The 26,866-nt window shown below is 39.7% G+C and overlaps 1 protein-coding gene across 1 annotated transcript in view; it reads right to left on the bottom strand.

Moving 5' to 3' along the window:
- The window catches only part of AOPEP (aminopeptidase O (putative)), a 358,819-nt gene that overhangs the window by 113,465 nt on the left and 218,488 nt on the right, over nucleotides 1-26,866 (bottom strand). Inside the window, 3 exon segments of the mRNA XM_082656731.1 lie at nucleotides 929-972; nucleotides 10,994-11,101; nucleotides 11,754-11,856. Coding sequence (XP_082512857.1) covers nucleotides 929-972; nucleotides 10,994-11,101; nucleotides 11,754-11,856 — 255 coding nt within the window.

Here is a 26,866-nt window from a genome sequence, read left to right as displayed (position 1 = left end):
TGTGGCCACCATTCAATGGAGATGCTGCTCTTAACTTCCACAATCACAACAAAAGTCTCTTTGTGGGTCCACAAAAAATATTCGCAATGATAAAATCCAGGTCCCCCAGAGCCAGAGGGCTTGGGGCCATCCAAATGAACTCCATAACCTTATTAGGAAGAGGATGAAAAGAAAGAAGACCTCCAAAACTAAAAATGCACTTTGTGGCTTCCACGAAAATTGCTGTATTTGTGTCCTGAGAAGTTCTTCTTAAAGAATGCTCAGTCGTCATTCAGAAACAGACTTTCGTAACAGCCTAAGGAGGCAATATACAATTTCTATTCATTTTCTTTTTCCTTTTTCTGTATTAGTTCCTAAGGAAACTGCTCCATTCTATTAGAGGACCTGAAAAGTTATTTCAGGGCAAGTACAAAAGAAAAGAAAAATTCTCACAGGTAAACTGTTGTTCTTGACCTTAGGAATAATGGCTACATCTGATGTGATTTTTTACGTGAAGAAAACCCATATGTTTACTTTAAAAAAAGAAGGATGGTAAATCTGAAACATTTCAGACATTTCAAAACAAGCCACCCTAACTGTTAGAACTTTTCTGCCCTCCATTCTTTTCCACAGCAGCTGAGGCCACAGAGTGTCCTTGGCTTGCCTCCTCTACCACTTTCAGGACTCCTGACTCTGGGGCTCCCCTGCTGCGTGTGCTGGCTCCCAGAATCCACACTCCCAATATTTCTAGACCTAGTTGATCATCCCAGGACTCCTGCTGTCTGCGGAGGTCCCTCCTCTATTGAGAGAGGAAGATTAAACTTTCTAGGTTGCAACTTGCCAAACAATGGCAGAGTCATTTTTAACATTAAAAATAAAACTGGGCTCCAATAAAGATGTTAAAATAAATAAATAAAACTGGGCCCTTAATTCCTAAATCGGTCCTCACCTTCTTTCTTCTGGGATGCTCTCCAACAGCATTTGAAGGAAATCCTGGAATAAGAAAAAGACAAATCATTAAAGATGTCCATCAGTAAATAACCCTGCCCAGAGTCACGCCAGGGACTGAGCGTTCCCAGCTGCTGACAGCTCACCTGCTAGGGAAGGTAGGCCGATACTGAATTATTAGGCTATATACTCAATTTATTAATTTACCAGGGCTTCAATCCAATCAGTTACAACCACAAACAAATTGAAAAAAGTAACGTTTGTTATTTTGACCTAACCCAACGGTTTATTTCATTTCATGTTTCACTATTTTCAAAAGGCTGGCCAGAGCATAAAGCCCTATCCCTCTCTACTTAACCATGCTCTACTCTCTGTGAGCTCTCCCTGGATATCCTATTACACACTGAATAATCTCAACTCTGGGAGGCTAGTAACCAACAGCTTTTTTGCATTGCTCTATAGACAATACAGACGAAAATCAAGGCAATTAATATCCCAGTGGAGGAACAAAGATGTCACAATTCCAGAAATCGTTCACGGGCCCTTGCCTCCATCTGCAGCCTCTTCTGGTGCCACTGTGCAAGTCCTCAATTGTTTGACATTTAAGATGTTTCAAGAATAGATTTTTTTTTTTTAATCTAAAGGCATGACTTACACACAAACCCATTTTATCCTTTATTATGGAAAATTTCAAACACATTCAAAAGTAGTAAAAAAGCATAATTACCTTCATGTACCCATTATCCCACAGCAAATCTGCCCCATCCACTTACCTACCTCCTGTATTATTTAGAAGTTAATCGCAAACATTACATAATTTCACCAGTCAATGTTTCAGTAAATATCTCTAAAAGATAAGGCGTCTTTTAAAACATAACCACAATACCAGAAGACCTAAAAAATATTCACACACGAATGTTCAAAATCACATTTGTATTTAATTTACAACTTGTGTGTTGTGATCAATCTTTTTACCCCATCTAACTCTGGAATCTTGATTTGGTCTCAACTAGGTTTGTCAGATAAAATATAGGATGCTCAGCTAAATTGGGGGCATATTTACACTAAAAAGTTATTTGTTCTTTATCTGTTATGGGGGTTGTACATTTTTATTTGCTAAATGGGTAAGTCTAGTGTCAACCCTCCCCCATCTGAAGGTTTGATAAGATACATTTTGGATAAATACAGAACACGAAACAAACAAGAACAATGTTTAACTTTCTAGAGGCTTGATATTGAGCAATAAATAAGATCTATACATGAAGGTTTTCTTTCAATAAATTGAAAATAACCCTTCAAACTCGTCCTTTAAAGAGGGCACATATGTAAGCCCAGATGACCAAATATGACACTGCTGAATGAGCATCCCTCCAGACTGAAACGCCCACCCCAATCAAGTCTGCAGATCCAGGGTCAGCACAGGGCTCTGATGAGATCCATTTAACTCAGAGCGTGAGGTGCCAGCAGCAGTGCAGACCGTCGTATTACAAACAGATGGAATTACACAGGAATAGAAATCTGCAAACAATTTGTATGACAAGGGTGTTCTTTTACTATCATGGCATTAAGCACAGCCGTCACTACATTGGTGAAGCCAGCCATCACTTCCTATGTGTTTATGGGTGGCTAGGTCCATCTCTTCCAGAGGCAAAAATCTTTCTATTAAGAGCAGTAGTGAAAGATTTATTTCTTGCAACTTCTGTTCTTCTAAGACTCTACTTGCCTATTGCTGCTTCACCCAAAATAGACAATACAAATACAACAAAACTAATATTAAAAACATGTATCAGTCCATGCACCCCAATGTTCATAGCAGCACTATTTACAATAGCCAAGATATGGAAGCGACCTAAGTGACCACCAACAGATGGATAAAGTATTACTCAGCCATAAAAAAGAATAAAATAATGCCATTTGCAGCAACATGGATGGACCTAGAGATTATCATACTAAGTGAAGTAAGTCATACAGAGACAAATACCATATGATATCACTTACATGTGGAATCTAAAAAAATAATACAAATGAAATTATTTACAAAACAGAAACAGACACAGAAAACAAACTTATGGTTACCAAAGGGGACGTGGGGGAGGGATAAATTAGGAGTGGGATTATCAGATACATACTACTACGTTACACACTACTATATATAAAATAAACAACAAGGCTCTACTATATGGCACAGGGAACTATATTCAATATCTTGTAGTAATTTATGATGTTAAAGAATCTGAAAAAGAATATCTGAATCACTTTGCAGTACACACCAGAAACTAATACAACATTGTAAATAAACCATAGTTCAATTAAAAAACAAAACAAAACATGTATCAGTCAAAATGGAAGGGGACAACCCCAAATAGAATAATGCACCTGCAGTGGGTATATTGGGAAAAATAGCAAGGGAAACAAAAGCAATATTTAGAATGCAAAAAAGTATTTTTGACTGAGGTTCTTAGAGTCATTATTTTTATTATTTTAATAATTATTTTGTAAATAATAGTTGAATTAGAAATTAATTTTTCATAATCTATTATTAGATTACTTTGCAGATATTTCATTGGCTTAATGACAGAATTCTTGCTTCTTAAAAATCCAAGTACTGTATTTATAATTTCTTATAATTTTACTTCATTATCTTCTTATAGTCCATATCAACTTATCCCACATTTGTCCAGTAATTTATGCCCAATTATGTGGGGGGAAAATTACATTAACTCAATGGCAAGGGGGAGAATTTAATTGCATGAGAAGCAGGAAATCCAGAGTTAACCTTAATTCTGCCCTTTTGCATTTTCCAATTACAATTGGATCTTTCTTTACAAAACTGCAGGGCGCAATGTTTCAGATTTTGTGTGAATACAAGAAAACTGCAGGAAGTCCCCAAGAAACCCTGCTTCATTTTTTAAGAAAGATAACTGTCCCACTTCTTAGCAGGTGGCCATCTGCCTCTTCCTGTCTCAGAGCTGAGACCTGCAAGACACACAGCAGCTAGCTGAAGGCTGCCAACCAATGCTGAGGATGATGGTTCTAAGGGATCACCCTAGGTCACAAAAAACCAATACCTCAAGCATCTCTAAGACACGATGCCTGTATTTCCACAGGCTATGGGAATGTTTGTCTACAGTGCTAGACATTCTCTGTCCTATGCTCCATCCAATGCAAGAAGACACTTGGTCTCATCCAGGCGGTCTTTGTATCATCAGTGGAATCAACTCAACTGGCCCTTTGTATTCCTTTCATAGACATAATCTTAACCACAAAACGCTAGTTCTCCTGGTTCTAGTCATAAATTGGCATATACTCCTGGAGTGGATTCATCATAGAAGCCTTTCCCCATTCTCCACAACAGAATGTTATAAAAAGAAAGATGTCTCTTATGATTATTCCTTCCCTTACCACCTCTTTTCAATTTTCATCTGTCTTCACTCTTCCCTTCAGCATGTTGGCACTTTTATAAAAACAATTTACAAATATCAATTGGACAAGGAGGGTTTTCTTTCAAGGCTGATTCTAGGATCACTGACAGGATCTAAGACACTGACTTGATCTAGGATCACTGACAAAGTCAGCTAGCAACAAATACTAGGGGTCCCAGTTTCTCACCACTAGAGTATGCCTGAAAAAAATTAAAGCCAAAGACAAAACCAACAACAACAACAATCCTGCCGTTTTGACAGTGGGTCGGGGTGAAATTTTATCTGGATCCCTGACAATTATTACAAGCCCACACTCTGGTCGAAAAACACATTCCTTGGGAATTTTTTTTTCATTTTTTATTCTCCTAATAATCTATATACTAATCAGGTCAGTCCCAGACAGCTTATTTTGATTATCACCTAACAACACTAAATAAAGCATTACAATTAAAAAAAAAACGACACCGATTTCGGCACATGACGAATTTGGTAATTATTTTTTAGTCCTGGTGAAAGTATTCAACAAAAAGCAGGCGCATGTGGAGTCTACTGGATAAACTGACACTGGCTTGATAATTACCCAGGATTAGGGATTTCTGTCAGACGTTTTATGAGTAATTACTATGGTCATAGGGAAGGGGGAGGTAGGAGAGGCAAAACAAACAATCAAAATGTTGAAATAAGGACAGTGTTGGCAGCATAAGAACTGAAAAGGAACGAAATGGTCAGGAATAAGTTATTGTTAAACTCAAGAGAGCAATTTTAGTTGGGAGGTAGAAAGATGATAATTCTGAAATACTGGGCAGATGGGGTATTCGGAAAGAAAAGGATTCAAAAGTAAATTGGAAAAAGAAGAAACTGAGGAACTTCTGAGTAAAGAAACTGAATCATGGTCTTCCTCATCAATAACTAACTAGCAATATAAACAAAAACACAATCCATTAAAAAAAGTTAGCAAAAACTTCACCAGCAGCGTCCAAACACAGAGAGAATACAGCTTGTGGCATAAACTTCAAAGAGACAACTAAAGAAGAAACATAAGATTCCAACACAGCCTCCAACCTTCCCTCTGTACCACCCCCTCCCTCAAGCTTAGCAGGAGTGGTACTGGTGAATTGCCCAAACCCCACAAATTCTCACAAATACCCACACATTTGGAAAGAAACAGGAATATCTTTATTTTTCCTCTCTTTTTGACTGTGAAGGGACTGAAAAATGTTTGCTCAAGTGAGATGAGCAAAACCTGGGAAATAAACAACCGAGGATGACACTCTCATGAACTGTATAGGTTCTAGGGCTCCGAGCTGAATTGGAAGAACAATATTAATTGAGAGAGTACCTGCAATGGAAAAAAGTGGCACCCAAATTAGGTGAAGAGAATCTTGGCTGGGGACCCTTAACAAAATTTCAAGAGTTAGTGGAGCCAAATTCTTACAACAAAGGCTGTATACAGCTCCAGAGGAGCTCTTCCCCTCCACCCTCTCCATGCATAATATCCAAACTTCAAACCGTAGCTCAGAGGGGAAGAAAAACACTCCTAAGAGAAGTTGCAAAAGAAATCAAGGATAACGTTCCAATACATAATGAGAATAAACAGAAGGTCAGGACAGTGCAACTCATGCTGAGAATGAGCCAGAAAAAAAGTATGGCAACTATGCAAACTAATACAACAAAAACCCACCAAAAGAGAGAGACAGAAACAAGAAGCATAGCATAAAAGACAAAGAATCCAGTCTTGAAGAAAACATAATCCACGGCACAGAAGAAAATTCTCCATGAATGCTTTACACTAAAATATAAATTAAAAGAAAATAATAGGAACATAAATTCAGTAAAATGAAAGCTCAGACAAGATGACAAAACAACTAAATGAGAGGAAGAGATTTCAAAGCAAAGGGAATAAATTAGGAACCAAAATAATACCACTATACAAGCATTAATAAAACAGAAACATCAAGAAAAAGAACAGCTATTAAAGAAAAAAATTAATAATTTTATAATAATAACATTAATAAAAAATAATATTGCTTGAGATAAACATATACTATAAAGACAAAAGCGACTAGAAAATAACAAGTACGGAGGACAAAGATGACATAACATACAGATAACCAGTAACCTTGAAATTCAGAATCCCGCAAGGGAAAAAAAAAAATGAATGTGTTCAAACATACAATTAAGACAATTTTACTGAAAGAAGGAAGAATAGATTCTGAGTCTAAAAATGCACAGTGTTTTCCAGGAAAAAAAACTGATGCAGACTCACGGACACCAAGCCACTCTTGATTAAATTACTAAACATCAATGGTAAAGAATTCTTCTGTCATCTGAGTGGTAGAAAGAGAAAAAAATAGACTGACTTCGAAAGTTTCAACAGCAGTATTTAATGCCAGAAGGCAGCTGAGCAATAGCCACAAAGTTCCGAGGAAATGAAAGCATGACCCAAGAATGTTATACCCAGACAGTTTGTAATTCAAATATAAAGGCAACAGGCAAACATTCTCAAGCAACTTGAACATCAATTTGCCAACTAAATTTAGCCAAAGAAGAGTTGAACCAAAATAAAGCATTCATGAATACAGAAGCGTGGTAAAATGACTGTTAGTGAATACCGAAATCCTTTACATACAGAGCTAGGACTATGCAATGTGAAAACTACATTGTAGTAACAGCACACACCATAAATGATATAAACCTCTTAACTATGTAAAAATATGAATTAAGAACAATCTAGAATTGGGGGAAAAGTAGTTGAAGTACATAACTACTGGTTTCCTCATCTTATACATAAGAGAAAAAACTGATGCTTTCTAAAAATAAGATATATATCTAAAGAGAAAAAAACTAACAATTTCAATCTCTTAAAGATTTTCTGTAATTGAAGAATCTTTTAGGAAGTGATCTCTCTTATATTTATCTGAAGTTCAAGAAAGTCTTTTATATTCATCTTAGTTTCTTTTTCATGTGTTAAATCCAAGTAAAATAAAATTTAAAACATTTCATTAAAAAGCACATATAAAATAATCATATTTTTAGAAAATTATTTCTAAATATGTCTTTGTAACTATACATGTGTGTACAATCATACACAAACACACATACATATGTACTATATACCCATATACACATAGATACGTGTATACATATCATATATAATATATAGAAAGAAGAAAGAAACAGAGTGCAATTTCTAAAATGGTGTTCACCTAATATTAATTATAGGTAATTATGGATGGTGAGATTTTGAATGATATTTTATATTCTTCTTTGTACTTTTCTGTACTGCTTATTACATTTTTTTATAATGAGTAGGTGTCAGTCGGAAAAGCAATAATTTCCAAACTTACTATGGGACTGGCAGAAGGACGACTGGATATTCACATGCAAAAGAATGGAGCTGAACCATCTACCTCACACTATATACAAAAATTAACTCAAAATGGGTAAGAGACCTAAATATAAGAGGGAAAATACAAAGTCCTTAGAACAAAACATAGGAGTAACTTTTAATTAGGCAAGAAGATATTTGCAAATCATATATCTGATAAGGGACTTGAATCTAGAATATATAAAGTACTCTTATAACTCAATAAAAGACAACCCAAATAAAAAATCAGCAAAGGATCTCAATAGACGTTTCTTCAAAAAATATATACAAACGTCCAATAAGTCCATGAAAAAATCCTCAGCATAGTTACCAGAAAAATGCAAATTAAAACCACAATGAGGGCTTCCCTGGTGGCGCAGTGGTTGAGAGTCCGCCTGTTGATGCAGGGGACACGGGTTCATGCCCCGGTCCAGGAAGATCCCACATGCTGCGGAGCGGCTGGGCCCGTGAGCCATGGCCGCTGAGCTTGCGCGTCCGGAGCCTGTGCTCCGCAATGGGAGAGGCCACAACAGTGAGAGGCCCGCGTACCGCAAAAAAAAGACAAAAAAAAAAAAAACCCACAATGAGATACCACTCACACTCACTATGATGGCTATTATCAAAAAAACCAAAACAACAAGTGTTGGTGAGGATGTGGAGAAACTGGAACCCCTGTGCATTCCTGGTGAGAATGTAAAATGGTGCAGCCCGTGTGGAAAACAATATGGCAGTTGCTCAAAAAATTGAATACCACATAATCTAGCAATTCCACTTCTAGGTATATATTCAAAAGAATTGAAAGCAGGGACTCAAACAGATCTTTGTACACTAATGTTCACAGCAACATTACTCACAAGGGCCAAGAGGTGTAAATAACCCAAGTGCTCATTAATGGATGAATCGATAAACCAAATGTGGAATATGCATACAAAGAAATATTGATAGGAAGGAAGGAAGGGAATTCCCTGGTGGTCCAGTGGTTAGGACTCTGCACTTTCAGTGCTGAGGGTTCAATCCCTGGTCGGGGAACTAAGATCCCACAAGCTGTGTGGTGCGGCCAAAATAAATAAAAATAAAAAGGAAGGAAATTCTGATACATGCTATAACATGGATGAACCTTGAAGACATTTCGCTAAGTGAAACAAGCCAGATACCAAAGGACAAATATTGTATTGTTCCATTTGCGGGAGGTACCTAGAGTAGTCAAACTCAGAGACAGAAAATAGAATGGTGGTTGCCAGGGGCTGAAGGGAGGAAAGAATGTGGAGTTATTGTTTAATGGATACAAGTTTCATCTGGGGAAGATTGAAATGTTCTGGAGATGCATGGTGGTGACAGTTACACAACAACGTCAATGTATTGATACTTAAGGCACTAACTATACACTTAAAAATGGTTAAAATGGTCAATTTTCTTATGTATATTTCATCACAATTTAAAAGGTTAAAAAGTAAAATTAAAAAAGAGAAATGAGGTACTGATACATGCTACAACATGAACCTTGAAGACATTATGCAAAGTGAAAGAAGCCAGTCCCCAAAGGCCGCGTATCATATGACTCCATTTATACGGAATGTCCAGCATAGGCAAATCCATAGAAAGTAGGTTAGTGGTTGCCTACGGCCGGTGGGAGGTGGAAATGGAGCAGTGACTGCTAATGGGTGTGGGGTTTCTTTGGGGGGTGATGAAAATGTTCTGGAATTAGAGAGCAGTCACGGTTGCACAACTTTGTGAATACACTAAAAACCACTGACTTGTACACTTTAAAAGGGTGAAATTTATGGTGTGTGAATTATATGTCAATAAAACTGTTATGAAAAAACAATAAAGCTATAATTCAGAAGAGTTTAACAAAAGTAAAATTGAACGATTTGGTGGAGGGAGCACTGAGTGTTCCATGGGAAGCGGGTATCAGAGCCTCAGAAGTCACAGTAAACCCAACACTCCTTCAGTGCGGCAGTATCTTGGCGAGAAGTGGTTTGGGCTATTCAGTCAACTGATCATATAAGACTCCTGAGCCAGTTTTCAAGCTGCCTTTCCAAATACAGGTTTAGGAATACCGCCCCTCCCCTCAACCAAAGAATAAGAAGAGGGTAGAGACACGGAACGGGTATCTAGTTTTGTCACACTCATGCTATTCCTTGCACATATGTTCGATTATACACGTACATCCTTTACATCTAACATTGTGCACAGTTTGACTTCAAAACTGTATATGAGCACAACTGTCAAAAATCAGAAATACACATCAGTCCAATCTGCGCTGGGACTGCATCCTTTATTCTCTATCAGCTACGAGCACTGTTTTCAGAGCCTCTCCCTCTTTGTTAACTTTCTTGTTATGTGCAGCTTGGCCTCACGCCCGTATAAACTGACAGAGTCTCTCTCCGACAGTTTTGTGGCCAGACTGTCTGAATATTTCAGTGTATCTTGTCTTTAATCTATTTGTATATCAAATATATATGGTGTATGTACTGTGTGCGAATCATATACTAAGTACTGGTGAAATAAAGTACTAGTACTTCATACTGGTGTGGCCTTGTTGAGTTTATACACAGAATGGAGGAGAGGGAAAAGAAACAAATGGACCCGTAAAGGAAAATATAATTGTGAAGAACGGTGATGGCAAGGAAGGCAATGAAAAAGGCAAAGGTTAGAGAAGAACTGGGTGAATGTATATCTGCTCAGCTGGAGTGACTCTGAGATTGTGGCAATGACACTGAGACAAAGGACAAGCAGCCAACCTTGGAAAGCTCATTCCAGGTGGAGGGGAGAGCAGGATTGTTTCGTTTTTGTTTTCCAGGTCACTTAAGGTGCAACTACCCACATCACTGTGCACAGGACAGCTTTGGGTTACAGTCTGTCCTAAACTATGGGGAGATCACCCTCCCGGAAACAACACTTCCCTGTGTCCACTTCATTAACTTCCTATCTTTCCTATTGTATTAAAACAGAAATCTTTTCCCTGCTTTTTTTTTTTTTTTTTTTTTTTTTGCGGTGCGCGGGCCTCTCACTGTTGTGGCCTCTCCCGTTGCGGAGCACAGGCTCCGGACGCGCAGGCTCAGCGGCCATGACTCACGGGCCCAGCCGCTCCGCGGCACGTGGGATCTTCCCGGACCGGGGCACGCACCCGTGTCCCCTGCATCGGCAGGCGGACTCTCAACCACTGCGCCACCAGGGAAGCCCTCCCTACTTTTAAACATTCACATCATCTAGTCACCACAAGCTACACCTCCTCCAATTGTATATCGTGGACTCACAAGGACTTATAAATTACCTGGGAAAGAATCAGCTGCCCATGAAATTTGTGCACAAACTTTCTTAAAAATGAAAAATAGGTGTCATCTCCAAGTCTTCTGGCAAGGAACCGGAGAAGGAAATAGCCCTAAAAGAAAGGAAGAAGAAAAAAAAGATACTTATCATGTGTTCATCAGAAAAATGCTTACAAAGTCAACTCTAATCTACCCACCAGCACCTTGTGCTCATCTAGAAAGTTTGGCCTGACCTGTCCCAGGCAGCCCTTTATATTCTTACCAGTAAGGTTGAGTCTGGTACTTAAGGATCAACTACTCTGCTTTCAACTGATCTACTAATGGTATCACCATCTTGTTTATCCTTGGCTTACGTGAAGCCTGGAGGTCCATCATGGACCAAAAGGGAAGAGAGACCCAGCTCCTCTCTCCCTCAGCTATCAGGAAAGGCCTTTACGACTTAGAATACTTTTTAAAATCACTCCTATCTTCTAGGTGGAACGTGACAGCAATTTTAAGATTCTGCTCTTCAAAGCTGACATGAAGCAGGGAGAAGGGAGGTACAGGGAAGGGAACAGTTCGGCTTCCTTTGATTCGTGCCTGATTATTCGGGTATGAAATGCTTTAACTATTGGACAATCAGAATCTGCTCAGTCAAATGTCATTACAATGTTGATGATTTTTTTTGTTTTGCCCCAACCACGTTACTAACCTTCACTGTTTATATGTAAGATCTAAAAAGTGCTGCACCATAATAACTGGCTTCTGCCACTCAGATATGCTTACCTTTAAATAATGAACCTGCATGAAGACCTTATCCGGATTGAGCCCGTGTTTGATGACAGAAGATCCTGAGTCACTCACATGGCCAGTTTTCTCTTTATTGGGTCTAAAATGATGCAGTAAAATTTTCTTTAAGTATAGCATATTCTTAACTAATTAGACCATATCGCCTTATTTCTTATTTTCAGAGTTGCCCAACAGCGTCTTAATTCTATTCAATAGTACCAGGTATAATTTAAAACGGTTTACGTTATAAATGCATATACTGAACAGGGAGGGATTTATATCTGGGTTGGCAACCTGAGGTTGGCTACTGGCAGCATTCTACATCATCTTATCCAAGATTAAATCTTGCCAGACCCTCAAGGAATCTCAGCTCCAACATGAATTATTTAAGAAACTATACACTTTTCTTTTGGTGGGAATGTTGGACTGGGAAATGCAATGGAAAATGTAGCTTTACTTGGAAGAGTAAAGAACTTATATCTTTTCCAAAAAATTCTGAAAGCCCCAATGTTATCTACTTCTCTTGATTTGCATTTAGTAATTAAGGCTCCTTTAAGAAATATTCATACTCTAAAGCCATTTTAGAGCCACAGAAACAGAACAAGAAAAGTCACAGAGGCCTATGGTTTTAGAACAGGTAGAGACATTAGTAATCACATACTTCAACCTCCTCATTTCACAAATGAGGGAAACAGGCACACAGAAATTAAGTCTGTATCCAAGGTCTCACAGCTTGTTTTGATTCATGGCGACATTAAGGATTGAAACCAATGATGTCTCCTTATTATCTATCAGTGGTTTCCATTATGCTCTATGGTTTTAAATATTTTTAAAAATTCCCTTAATAAAATATAATTGTGTTACAGTGACAATTCAACAACTAACTAAATTCAAAGTAAGTGACAAGGTATTTACAGCTTTTAGCTGTTCGAAAACCAGTCACTTATTGGACAAACATTGAAGAGCATATGCTGGGGTGAGGGGAAGGCAAGGGTTGACAGAAGGGCTGGCACATCAGAAAGGCAAGGGGTTATTTTTATTTATATATATATATATATTTAAAGATTTTTTTTGATGTGGACCATCTTTAAAGTCTTTATTGAATTCGTTACAATATTGCTTCTGTTTTACGTTTTGGTTTTTTGGCCGCTTGGCATGTGGGGATCTTAGCTCCCCAACCAGGGATCGAACCCGTACCCGCTACACTGGAAGATGAAGTCTTAACCACTGGACCACCAGGGAAGTCCCCATTTTTATTTATATATTTATTTTTTGTTGCTGCTGTTTTTAAACTTATTTGAGGTATAGTTGATTTACAATGTTGTGTTAATTTCTGCTGTACAGAAAGTGATTCAGTTATACACATATATACATTCTTTTTCATATTCTTTTCCACTATGGTTTATTACAGTATATTGAATATAGCCCCCAATGCTATACAGTAGGACCTTGTTGTTTATCCATTCTATATATAATAGTTTGCATCTGCTAACCCCAAACTCCCAATCCATTTGTTCCCCACCCCCCTCCCCCTTGGCAACCACAAGTCTGTTCTCTACGTCTGTGAGTCTGTTTCTGTTTCGTAGACAAGTTCACTTGTGTCATATTTTAGATTCTGCATATAAGTGATATCATATGGTATTTGTCTTTCTTTCTGACTTACTTCACTTAGTATGGTAATCTCTAGATCCATCCATGCTGCTGGAAATGGCATTATTTCATTCTTTTTTATGGCTGAGTAGTATTTTATTGTATATATAGCGAGGGGTTATTTTTAAAAGGTAGTTAGTGTTACAAAGTACACAGCATTTGGAATCAGAGAGGCCTAGTGTTGACTCTCAATCCTACTCTTTACTACCTGTTACTTAGTAGCAGTTTACTTAAATTCTCTAATCCTCAATTTACTCACTTGCAAAAATGGGGATAACCTTACCTCTCTCCCCAGGTCACCCGGGGAATAACTGAATTAATATAGGCAAAGCCCTTAGCGAGGGCTGGGGATACAGAAATGACTCAATAAACTTAATAAAATTTTCTAAAGTTAGCAGTAAATATTGCTAAATTCAAGGTTGGTCATCTGATGTTAGAGGCAATAGATTTCAATGGTTCATCCCCTTAATCCTATATGCCCGCAGACACAAACATGGAAGGGCGCTGGACCTGAACGGCAGTGCCTGAGGATGACCCAGCTTGCCAAATCAGTCCTTTTGCAGTGTGCTGTAGCTGCCAAGCAAAGAACCCCTGATTAAGTCCCTGCTGAATATTCTAGTACGTTATCTCAGCAGACACAGGCTCAGAACCAGCAGATACCTAAAGGAGAGACGATGACGACCAGCCACTAGAGCTAACTGCATAGTTTGAATTTTTCTAGTTGATCCCTGACTTACAGACGTGACCATACTTGCAGGAATAACTAGTTAGTCCCTTTCATCTTGATTTAAGACTCCATTGAAAAGCATCAGCTTTATTCCTGCTCTCAAGTTTGTCCTGGAGTTGAGTGTCTTTAGAAAGAAAGCCATGCTGGTTTTGATAGGAAAGCCTGCCAGACACCTTTGGGGGAGGAAGACTTCTCAGTGTCAACCTGAATTCAAACCAGTTTTCCCAGCCCCAAGACAGACAGAGTTGCTGTGAGTTTCTTTTGCCCTTGAGCTCTGAATGGAGACTGTTAGAAGGGGAGGAACACAGAAGACCAACCTAAATCCCTGCTCCAAAGGCTGGCTTCCAGGCTCAAGTTTCAGATGACGACTTTAGTTGGTGCTTTTTTCCTCTGACTAAAAATGTCCTTCCAGAAAGTATCTCTCTCTTACTCTCCTCTTCCACCCTCTCCAAGCGTTCAAGAAAATTCTTTTACGCTGACAGCATCCAAGGCAAATGTACAAGTCCCCAAGAGATTCCTTTTAAAGTAGACATGGTACGGGAGAGGGCAGTGCCCAGGCGAGCTTCGTGAGAAATCGAAGGGGGCGGTTTTTATGAGGAAAAGATACTCCACAAGTGGAAAAAGGGTGGCTTCCATTTCGGTGCTATTCTGGTTCTCGTGATACCACTTACTCCATGTCTGTGCAGGGAGACAAAGCGCAGAGAGAAAGCAGGAAACAAATGAACTACCACTACCTATGATAATAGATGACTCTCACAGGTGAATGAAAGAAGTCACACCCAAAAAGACTACATACAAATGTATGACTCCAGTTAAATGAAGCCAAAGAACACGCAAAACAGATCTAGGAGGATACAGATTAGAATAATGGTTACCTTTGGGAGAGAGTATTAACAGAGTGGGGAGAAAAGAGGAAAGTTTCTGGGACGGTGGGATTAACTCTATGTTAATCTGAGTGGTGCTTTCGTGAGGATAAATAGTAGAAATCTACTGAGCCATCTAGAAATATCTGTGCACTATAGTGTATATATATTTCCATTAAAAAGTTAAGAAAAAATAGATGCACATGAAACAGTACACATTTTGTGAGAATAAAATGGAATCAGTCTAGAAAAGGGGCTTTGCTGTTCATGTGCCATGAACACATGACTAGGGTTAACTAAGCTCTCTACACCTGAGGACGAATTAAATAAAAAACTTTTTAAGGACACTGTAAGAGGCAGGTAGAACTGTGGCAAATACAATTGGCTCAGTCTACTCCCATTCTCATCCACCTTCTTTCTTGCCACTTGTACAATTAAGTCTAAAAAGGTAAACACTCACTTTCCAGGTGTCCTTGAAGCTACAGAGAGTCAGAAGACATAGTCCAGGCCAATGAGACAAAAACAGATGTCTGCTGTAGTTGGGAGTGGGGTTCTGGGAAAGCTTTTGCTTTCTTTACAAAAGGGGAAATATGACTAGTACTATTCCTCTTTCCCCCAAACATGGTGGATGGAGCTGCAGCAGCCACTTTGCAATCATGAGGCAGCAAATCAACATGCTATGGAGACCCGGATGGAATGAAAGAAGGTAAACAGTCTTTGATAGTCTTTGATTCAGTCTTTGATTCAGCTGCTGGCCAGCCCAAGACTGCCTGCCTTCACACTCACTGTATGAGAAAAGTAACCCCTATTTGTTTAAGTCAACGTTGCTTTACTATTCTGTTAGTTGAAGCCAGATTCATTCCTAATGGATGGAGAATTGAACCAATACTAATAGCTACCATTCCTGTTATCTCCCTGTGCCAGGTACTCTGCCAAGCTTTTTATGTATCATGTCCTTCTACCTTCACAAGAACCTGTGGGGCAGGTACTGTGATGATGCCCATTTAAAAGTGGAGGAAAGTGAGGCCTGGAGACGACCACAAAGCTAGTTAGTGGCAGAAATGAGGCTAGAACCCGGGTCCGTGGAACACCAAAGTCCTTGCTGCATTCTGGGGCTTCCCCAAGATCCAGGCCCCCATCTCGGTTTTGCCAAAAACTAAGTGGAGAACCTCAGACAACATGTTTACTCCCCCTTACGCTCAACTTCCTCACCTGTAAGGAGTGTGATGAGGCTCAGATAACATAAAAGCACTTTGTAACGTAAAAGTGTTAAGTATCTCTTCAACATTTTACACCAGTGTTTATTTCCTTGGCTGGAATACATGGAATGTGAGAGATCAAGTTACCAAGGTCGTTTGGGCTTAAATGCCCTTGGTTTCTGTTGTACCTGGCACCAAATGTAACAACCGAGATTAGCGTGACCTTTCCCTGCCCACCTGCTTGCTTTTCCACGGCGCTCACAGAAGCAATATGGACATTTAAAAAGCTGTCAGATGGCAGTGATATTTGATCCACATGATTTGATTTGGAATCAAACCTGCTGAAGAAAGAACCGATTCTGCAGGGCTATCGCCAAGGGTGGGATCTGAGAAAAGGCCTCTGAAAGGTGCTCAGGCATGTCAGCCTGGGTCTGAACACCTACTGCTCTGCCACAGCCCAGACGGGCCGTCTGCCAGCATTCTCTGTCTTGTACTCCTTGGCAGTAAAAGTGAGAGCCACGAGACAGCTTCATCTATAAACTTGCCGCTGCAGTGCTTGAGCCGGGGATGAAGCATCCCAGAAATGAGACAGAAAGGGATTAATCAGCATTCTCACATCCCTGCTCTATCAGTGGCAGCTGCCCTGCAAGGTTTCAGGGTCCGGGAGCAGGGCCTCACTCACCCTGAAGTAACAGACGAAGTTAAATACTACCTTTGTGGAGACCCCTGGAGACCTCTGAGCTCCAAATGCACAAGTGAGATCTCCTGGGGAAGCAGCATAACACACTGGGTTAAGAATCTTGACTCTGCCACTTAAGTGCCACGTAATCTTGAGTGAGTCAGGCAACCCATAAAGGCCAGTTTTCATCTGTAAAAAGGGGACAATGATAGTGACCGTGGCACCTCATTAGGCTGTTGCAGTGTCTAAAAGTGCTTAGCCAGAGTGCCTGTTGGCATTTTGTAAGCACAATATAAATGATGCTAATCTCACATAATGAATACTGATTGGGGTCAGGGAGTACCAGCTAAGCCTTCCTCTGACAGGCAAAGACGTTAGAAAAACATCACCCTGTAGTTACATGTGTACGATGTTATCGTTGGGGGAAGCAAGGGGAAGGGTACACAGGAACTCTATGATTTTAGCAACTACTTGCGAGTCTAAAATTATTCCAAAATAAAAAGCATTTTTTAAAAAGACTAGGCACATAAATGTGGCCGTACATCTTCTCTTTCCGAGACCCCCGATTTGGAGCATAAACCTTTCAGGGGCTGGTCTGTAAGCCTGCTCCTTGTGGCATCATCATCAGAAAACAAATACAAAGAAACAACAAATTTCAGGTGTTGCTTAAAATTCTAGAAAGCTAGGTATGGGTGTATTCCTGACACCCCCCGCCCCCCAGTCTATACCACTCTGTGAAAAGATTACTAAAATTTTGGGTGAAAAATGGAGGCAGAATGATTGAAAGTACAGGAATTTTATGTCCTCCATTTGTTTTCGCAACAATTTTTCCATCTATAAAATGTGTATAATGAACACCCGCCACTGCCTTGCCTTTGGACGGTGCTACCAAAGAGAACTGGACAAAAGGCTGTGCACACCTTTAACTGATAAAGCTGTATCGTGTCAAAGCTACTGGTGTTTGGCAAGTTTGATTATCTGTGTGCTTTTCACAATGGATTTAACAGCTACCCAGCATGAAGGTTTTTCCCATCGGGGACCATTATCCTATAGCAAACACAGCAAGATGTCACTCCAGTGCTGAAAAAGGCAATTGATAAAATGATTTAAGACAGAAAGAGACATCTCTCCAAGGAGCCACAGGAAAGTGAAGAAGGTATAATCTGTCCCCTGATGGTGAAAGGAGAAGTCAGCTGCTGACGAGGGTGACATGAAAAGACCGTAGTTAGAACTGCGGACAACACAAAAAACTCCTCAAATTTTGCTAAGCAGGGCCGAGAAACGAACGGTGAAACTTAGAAAAGCAGGAAGTAATGAGCATTAATAAAAAAACCAAAATAGTCCTCAGGTTTTGAACGGCCATAAATCAGAAATTCCTTTCTAAGAAATGAAATCTCCCAAAAAGAAAAAAACGTGGAACACACTAATACAATAGTCTGAGCAGTATATCATCATATTCAACACACCAAGAGGTCATTTGCACATGTTTTCAAAGGAGACGAAGAAGAAAACAGAGAGCAAGGAGTGCCCCGGAGGTTTCTGATAAGGTGGGTTGTCAGAGGACATGCACGAAAGAGGAAAGGGGGGGTGCTGGAGAAAGCTCACTACAAGAGCTGGGAAGCAGGAAAATCATTGCCAGGAAGGCAGAAATTCAGAACGAGCCGGTGCTAAGGGAGAGTGCCCAGGACAACAAAAAGGGCTTTTGAAGTGATGTTTGGAGCCTAAAGAAGACCAGGTGTTAAGAGGTGACAGAACGAAGAGAACTACTGACTCCACTTTGCTTCAACTTTCCTGCCAAGGAGAATACTTTTCAAACTATACATGGTAGAACAAGCACTGTTATGTGGGAACTGACGTTTCATACTTGGGAACTGATCCTTGGTACCGGTGGAGAGGGCGCCTTCATCCTTTAAAGGAGCTCTGACTCCAGGCCCAGGTGAGGGACATGCCACAGCTTGGAAAACTTCCATCTGCAATATCACAGGCCTCTGGAGGCATCAAATCATGGAGACGTGATTGCAAAGGAAGAGGGAATAAGAGGAGGGGAGGCAGAATTTGTGACTAGGTATTGAACAGATAGTTTGTGAGCACTTAGAAAATGATGGACTGCAAGGAGGTCGCATGGGATCTTGAGGGCCACTTCCAGAAATTCACTGTGGGTATCAGGCATCCTGACTTCCGGCAGCTGGCAGAATGGATGTGGTGGTTAGCATATGGTGGCTGTTTCATGGCTTTCTGGAAGGTTCAGAAACAGAACCCCAAGGCTGTTGATTAATTACTTGCTATAACCAGGAGGGAGTCCTTAGGGCTGTGCCCAAGGAATGAAGACTTAACAGATTTGCAAATAAGTCGAGTCTGGAAGTCTAGCTGACAGCATCTACAGTCAAGAAGAGCAACCACAGGCTGGGATGAGGATCCAAAATTAATAAAAACAATAGTTAGTAAGGACAAAGGGGCTTTTAAAAGTTAGTATTTACCTATGAAAAAGATTTGGTGTATTAAATTGTCTGTAAACTCAACATGTAGCAAGAGGTGAATGATGTGGCTTCCAAAACAATAAACACAATAGTAGGTGGATCGACAGCAGCAATGAGATGTAACGGGAAGTCCTGCTGGGAACGGGGCAGACATCATGGAAGCTGGGCTCTGGAGCCAGACTTGCCTCCGCTTGCACCCTGGCTCTGCCACTCCCTAGCGGTAGAAAGGTGGTCAATTGCTATACGCATCTGTTTCCTCATCTATGAAATGCGGAGGAAGACGGTACTAGTATCTATCTCACAGGGCCATTTTGAGGATTAAATGAGATAAATGTACATAGAGTGCTTCGAATAATGTTTGGCGCATCGGAAGCACTCAATGAATGTAACTAAGGAGAAAAAAATGCATGGGAGTTGAAATGCTCAGACTGCCCTGGGAAGGTGTATGATACTAGGTTTAAAAATGAAATATGGTGTATATGTGAGCGCTTTCAACTAATCCTATTAATGCTTGTCCTTTCTTTTCTGGATTATCCAGATCAAGGGAAGCAATAATAGTGACACTCTTCACAGGTGTAACCTCAAACAGAGTGCTATATTCAGTTCAGGTGTCACATCTGGAGAAGGCCATTGTCAACAAAGAGAACAACAGGGAACCAAGCCCGAGAAGGGAACCGTTCTCTCAACCCTGTGACCTAGTGACTAGAAAAGGAAAGACAACGGTCTTCAGACATGTGGACTGTTTGTGTGAGAACAAGGCGAATCCTGGGCAACTCTGGAGGTAAGGGCTAAGAGGACAGGGCAGACTTCATAGGGAGGCAGCTTCCAGCCCAATCCAAGGAAGCCCATTCTAAGATAAGCCGTTCCCATGGGGAAGCTGCCGCTTGCTGAGGCAGTGAGATCTGGATGCTGGGAATACTCAGGAAGAAGCTAGGTGGCTGTCTGTCAGGGATACGGAAGGCTAGGCAAAGTCACTTTTAAGGCCCTTTCTGACCCTAATAGTCTATGATTGAATGAGATAAGAGAGCCCAGAGTATATTTAAGCTGCAGCATTTAGAAGTAAAACATCATTCATCCACTGCAGTGGAGTCAATAAGTTTGCTCTGCAGCCTTGGGTTTGCTAAATCCACCAAGGGTGATTTTCATTAAAAAAAAAAAAAAACCTAAATGAATTAGAGGAACCATAACTGAATTTTATTCAACCACATATATTCAGGGATAGACTTAGCTAAAGAGTATAGAATCCAAGCGATACAAGGCTCTCGTTATCTTTTTTACAGGGTTGCGTCTGAGAGGTGCCTATGCAATATACCTGAACTAGTATCCTCATAAGCCAGGTTAAAAAGCGCTAAGGTGATCAAAATGAACCACAGACTGTCAGTCTGCTCCAGACATTCAGAACACAGGAACATACAGAACCTGAAAGTTACAGGAAGCAAAAGGAGAAAGGGTAAAAATGGAAAACTTTTCTTGTGATGTGTCAAAAAAAACTCCATGACTTTATCTTGGAAAGAGGCGAATGAGACAAATGCTGACTTCATTTTACAAGGGGAGATTAGAAGCACGTTTTGAACACTAACAGCATGTGTGGTGCTGTGTGCTGAGATAATGGGAAGGATCGTCTCATCTTATGACTCAAAGAGGAGCAGATGGTCTGTGGGAGCTGGAGAAGGACTTTTCCCTCCTCGGTGGAGGATGGCACAGTGCTGGGGACTTAGAGGTGGCAGCGGGTGGAGGGCCTGCGTGAGTTTGAAGCCCAACACGCACCAGGATGTAAAACAGGACGAATAGTTGGAAGAGCAGCTCTGTTCTCAGTCTTGTGGGCAACTGTGTACTATATTTAGGTCTTACATTTAACATTCATACATTAACTCTTCAACACAGTATGGTTTGTAAAAGCAAAAAACTGGAAATTACCAACATGTCCAATGGTTAACAAATGGTTAGTCAGTCATGGAGTGTTCATACCCTGGAATATTCTGGAGCAGTTAAAAAAAAGGACCTGCATGCATCGATAACAGAACAATAGTCAGGATTACAGGGGGTGGAAAAAACTAACACACACACTGGTGCATATACACTTGTACTTGAGGGATGCTTTCTTGGAAGTGAATCATCTCTCTGAGGGGTTGTTATACCACAGACACTATGGAGACATCTTCCTGGCATGCAGCACTGGAAATGGCTCCTTAAGTCTCATCCAATGCCCTGAGGACAGCAGTTGCCTGCTGCCATACTTTCTTCTTCCATCTCTCCTTGGACAATTGCTGGTCAACCCTGCTACGGCTACAGTGATGTTATAAAACATCCAATGATTTCTATCAATCCCTCTCTTTTTCAAACAATTGAGATATAACTTGCATATCATAAAATTCACCTTTTTAAACATGTAAACTTAGGTGGTTTTTAGTATATTCACAAGGTTGTGCAACCATCACCAGTACCTAATTCCAGAACATTTTCATCACCCCCAAAAGAAACCCTATAAGCAGTTACTTTCCATTTTCTCCTCCTCCCCCAGCCCCTGGTAACCATTAATCTACTTCTTTTCTCTATAGATTTGCCTATTCTGGATGTTTCAGATAAATGGAATCATACAACATGTTGCCTTTTGTGTCTAGCTTCTTTCAGATAGCAAAGTGTTTTCAAGATTCATCCATTTTTGTAGCACATATCAGTAGTTCAATTCCTTCTTATGGCTGATTAATATTCCATTGTATGAGTATAACACATTTTGTTTACCAATTCATCCCTACTGGATGTGGGTTGTTTCCACTTTTTGGCTATTAAAGATAAGGCTTCTATGAACATTCATGTACATGTTTTTGTATGGACTTACGTTTCCAGGTCTCATATATACCTAGAAGTGGAATTGCTGGTGTGTACGGTAACTCTACGTTTAACCTTCTGAGGATCTGCTGGACTGCTTTCCAAAGGAGCTGCATCATTTTACATTCCTGCCAACAGTGTATAAGGGTTTTAATTTCTCCAAATCCTCACTAACATTTGTTCTTATCTGTCTTTTTCATTATAGCTATTCTAGTAGGTATGAAGTGGTATTTCAATGAGGCTTTGATTTGCATTTCTCTGATGGCTAATAATGTCAAGCATTTTATGTACTTATTGGCCATTTGTTTATCTTCTATGGAGAAATGTCTATTTAGATCCTTTAACCATTTTTAAATTGGGTTATTTGTCTTTTCATTGTTGAGTTGTAAGTGTTCTTTATATATTCTGGATACAAGTCCCTCAGATACATGATTTGCAAATATTTTCTCCCACTCTGTGTTGTCTTTTCACTTTCTTGATAGAGTCCTTTGAAGCACAAAAGTTTGAAATTTTGATAAAGTTCAATTTATTGATATTTTTCCCTCTTTGATTTTTGACCCTTTTTAGGTGTCATATCTAAGAAACTGTTACCTAAACCAAGTTCATGAAGACTTATAGCTATGGCTTTTTTCCTAATAGTTTTAGCTCTTACATTTAGGTCTTTGATCTATGTTGAGTCAATTTTTGTATGTGGTATGAAGCAGAGGGTCTAACTTCATTCTTCTGCATGCGTATCCAGTTGTCCCATGAACATTTGTAGAAAAGAATATTCTTTCTCCCATTGAATAGTTCTGGCACCCTTGTCAAAAACCAACTGACCATAAATGAAAGGGTTTGTTTTTAGACTCTCAGTTTTATTCCATTGATCTATATGTCTGTCCTTATGCCAGTACCACGTTGTCCTGAGTACAGTAGCTTTGCAGTAAGTATTCAAACTGAGAAGTATGAGTACGCCACCTTTGTTCTTCTTCTTCAAGATTGTTTTGACTATTCTGGGTCCCTTGAATTTCCATGTGAATCTTAGGATCAGCTTGTCCATTTTTGCAAAAAAAAACAAGGCCACTGAAATTGTAACAGGGATTATACTGGATCTGTAGATCAGTGTAGGGAGGATTGCATCTTAAGGACCCTAAGTCTTCCAATTTGTGAACACAAGATGCTCTTCCAATTATTTAGTTCTTCTTTAATTTCTTTCAACAGTGTTGTGTAGTTTCCAGTATACATTTTGCACTTCTTTTGTTAAATGTATTCCTAAGTATTTTATCAGTTTTGATGTTATTATAAATGAATTTATTTTTTAATCTCCTTTTCAGATTATTTATAGCTAGTGTATAGAAACACAACTGTCTTGATGAATAAAGAAGGTGTGGTACACACAATGGAACATTACTCAGCCATAACAAAGAATGAATTAATGCCATTTGCAGCAACATGGATGGACCTAGAGATTATCATACTAAGTGAAGTAAGTCAGATAAAGACAAACATCATATGATATTACTTATATGTGGAATCTTAAAAATAGTACAAATGAACTTATTTACAGAACAGAAAGAGACTCACAGACACAGAAAACAAACATATGGTTACCAAAGGGGAAGTTGGGGAGAGGGATAAATTGGGAATTCAGGATTAGCAGATACACACTACCATATATAAAATAGATAAACAACAGGATTTATTGTATAGCACAGGGAACTATATTCAATATCTTGTAATTAACCAAAATGGCAGACAATAGAAAAAAAGAATATAGATGTATATGTGTGTGTGTGTGTGTGTGTGTGTGTGTGTGTGTGTATAACTGAATCACTTTGCTGTATACCTGAAACTAACACAATATTCAATTTAAAAAAAGAAGCACAACTGTCTTTTGTATGTTGCTCTTGTATCTTGCAATCTTACTGAACTTGTTTATTAGTTTTAACAGTGTTTGGGGGAGGATGCCTTCCTTCGGATTTTCTATATATAAGATTATGTCATCTGCAAAAAGATAGTTTTACTTCTTCCTTTCCAACGTGGATGTCTTTTATTTCACTTTCTTGCCTAATTGCCTTGGCTAGACCCTCCAGTACAATGTTTAACAGAAATACAATTCCTCTTTTTTATCCCTTCTCTCCTCAACCACTGACTTGAAAGGGGGAGGAGTCCCTATAAAACTGGATTTTAATATGTAGCAAGAAGTTTTTCTTACTACATATTAAAGACATTATGTGTCTTTGAAGCAGGTTCAGTCAAATAGTTGCACAATTTTTGTCAGCTGTTCTTGGTCAAAACTATTGGCCAAAACACAATAGTTTTGGGGAGCATGGGGGAGACCTACAGGGAGTAAGCAAATAATTTGTAGAACAGAGTCAATTTAGGATTACGAGAGAAAGTACTCACTGGTTGAGAGTTTTTCTGAATGGGAAACTAACACTCATTAGCCAAGAATGTAATATACATAGTGCTAGGATTGGCTGAGGGCATGAGATATCCTCCAAGGATGAGCAAAATAGGAGTGAACTATTATAGGTTGGTTTATGGAGATGAATTATTTTTTAAGAAAATATTTCACGGGCAAATACTGTTATAATGAATCAGTGCCCCACAGGGCAGCAATACAGAAAAAGTATGCACATATACTTATAAAATTTATTTTCTGAAGGATTCACAAGAAAATGCTAGCAGTGATTACCTTAGGGTGAGGACTACGGTGGTGGGGATGGAATTTTATACTTTTCTAAACTGAAATTTCCCATGATATACTTGTATTTTTTTTAAAATGGCTAACTAAATAGTGATTATGAACAACTTTATTCCTTCTTTATGTTTTTCTATATTAAAAAAACTCTACCAAGTGTTATTGCAAAAAATGAAACACCATGTACAGTAAGTATGTTATTAGGGGCCTATAAAAGAGAATTCTACCCCTCCCTTAGAAATACCTGAGTGATGAGTAACCAGAGAATGGTCTAGAAAAATGAATAAGGAAGGGTTATTTGAGTTCAACTATTCAGGACATGTCTGTCATCTTTGCTGGGTAAAAGAAGTGAGAGCTGAGGGTGTCCCTCCAACAGGAAACAGGAACTGAGTGGGCAGCTCAAGGGGGTGGAGCTGGCCTTTGAGACAGGAAAGGACAGAGTCTGTTTCTGGCTGGCTGAGAGCCCTCAAGTTTTTCAGAAAATGCTGGCACAGGTACAGAAGCCTCCAGTCACAAAAGGGTAGAAACAGACTACACAGCCTAGCATGTGTGGTTCAAATTAAAAAAGCAAAACAAACAGCAAAAAAGAATGGACAGGGAGAATGGGGTGGAGGGGACCCCGAGCCTGAGTGATGGAGGGTAGAGGGCAGAAGTTCCAGGATACAGAGGTAGAGATTTAGGAAACTCACAGGCCAGTGCCAGCGGTCCGAGCTCAGGTTAGAACTCTTGAAGGCCATAGAGGCAAGAACGTTTTTCTTCTCAGGACGGTAGTCAGATTCTGTATAGGGGCCAGGGAAGTGGAGCCAGAGGGGACACCAGGGTGGCCCTTATGTAGAGATTAGACCAGAAGTAGGTTCCAGGAAGGTATGAGGATCCCATTAGTCTTAGAAGGATTGCCAAGTTAATTCTTCCCTCAAGCTATTCATTTGAGCATCTTTGTTTAACGTTCAGATTTTTTTGGGCGGGGGGGATGGTTTGCTTTTAACCCTATCCTTTTCATTTGTAACCAGGCATTCTCTTGCACTTTTAAAAAAATATTCTCTTAACTTCTTAGCAAAATTAACTTTTTGAACATTCCAGCCAATTGTAAGTTTGTGAGGAGGAAAAGCAGGTGTTTCCAGGCTCTGGTTGTTAAAGAGAGACGAGCAGGATGCCTCTGTGGTTGCCATCCGGAGGGTGGCAGCAGTGAAAGAAGAGACAGAAACCAGAATGAACCAGGAGGCAGAGTGAGGCTGTCTGTGGGGGCTGTGTCCTGTGCCTCTGTCACTTGTTGGGCAAACTTTTATCAGGTGCCGGAGGGTCTAGATGACAGTATCTAACATGTGCTGAGTATTTACTATAGGTTGAACCACAGGAAATTGCCGATAATCGGTTATTTTAGATCCATCAGAATGGCAATTTCCTGTGATTCAGCCTAACACATGTGTTCTAAATGATTTGCACGTACTCATGGCATCTATTCCTCATACTCACCTATAAAGTGGAAACTGTCGTGTTATTATTCCCATTCCATTCGAGGAGTCTAAAGCTCAGTATGGTCGTGTAACTCTCAAAGTCACATAGCAAGTAGTGGAGTCAGCACTGAACTCAAATCCAGGCAGTTTGTCTTCCAGGCTTGCTTAACCCTATACTACTTTCCCTGCGTTGAGAACTGAACACTGACAAGCCCTGGAGAGAGTTCAGTTCTGCATCCTCAGTTGATGTTTCTCTAAAATGAGGCAGAATAGACCAGGTCTTGGCCAAGAAGGCACTGGGACTGTTGCCCTTCACTCTGTTCAAAGTCATAACGAACTTCACAAAGCTCACATATTCAATCAGTTCCTTTATTGGGTCGATCCTTATCTGCGATCAGGGATAGCTTTACATCATATTATTAGAAGACTTCTTGAAGCTGTATTGACATTTCAATCAGTTTTGAATAACTCCAAAGTGACTCATTCAAAGCCTTATTAGGCCATCCAAGAAGAGGATTCCAAGTTCTTCTAATCTCAGGTCTGGGTTCC

This window comes from Grampus griseus, assembly GCF_964374135.1.
Source record: "Grampus griseus genome assembly, chromosome: 6".
Taxonomy (NCBI): domain Eukaryota; kingdom Metazoa; phylum Chordata; class Mammalia; order Artiodactyla; family Delphinidae; genus Grampus; species Grampus griseus.
The sequence above is the reverse complement of the archived record's forward strand: the minus strand, read 5'-3'. Positions and strand labels throughout refer to the sequence as shown.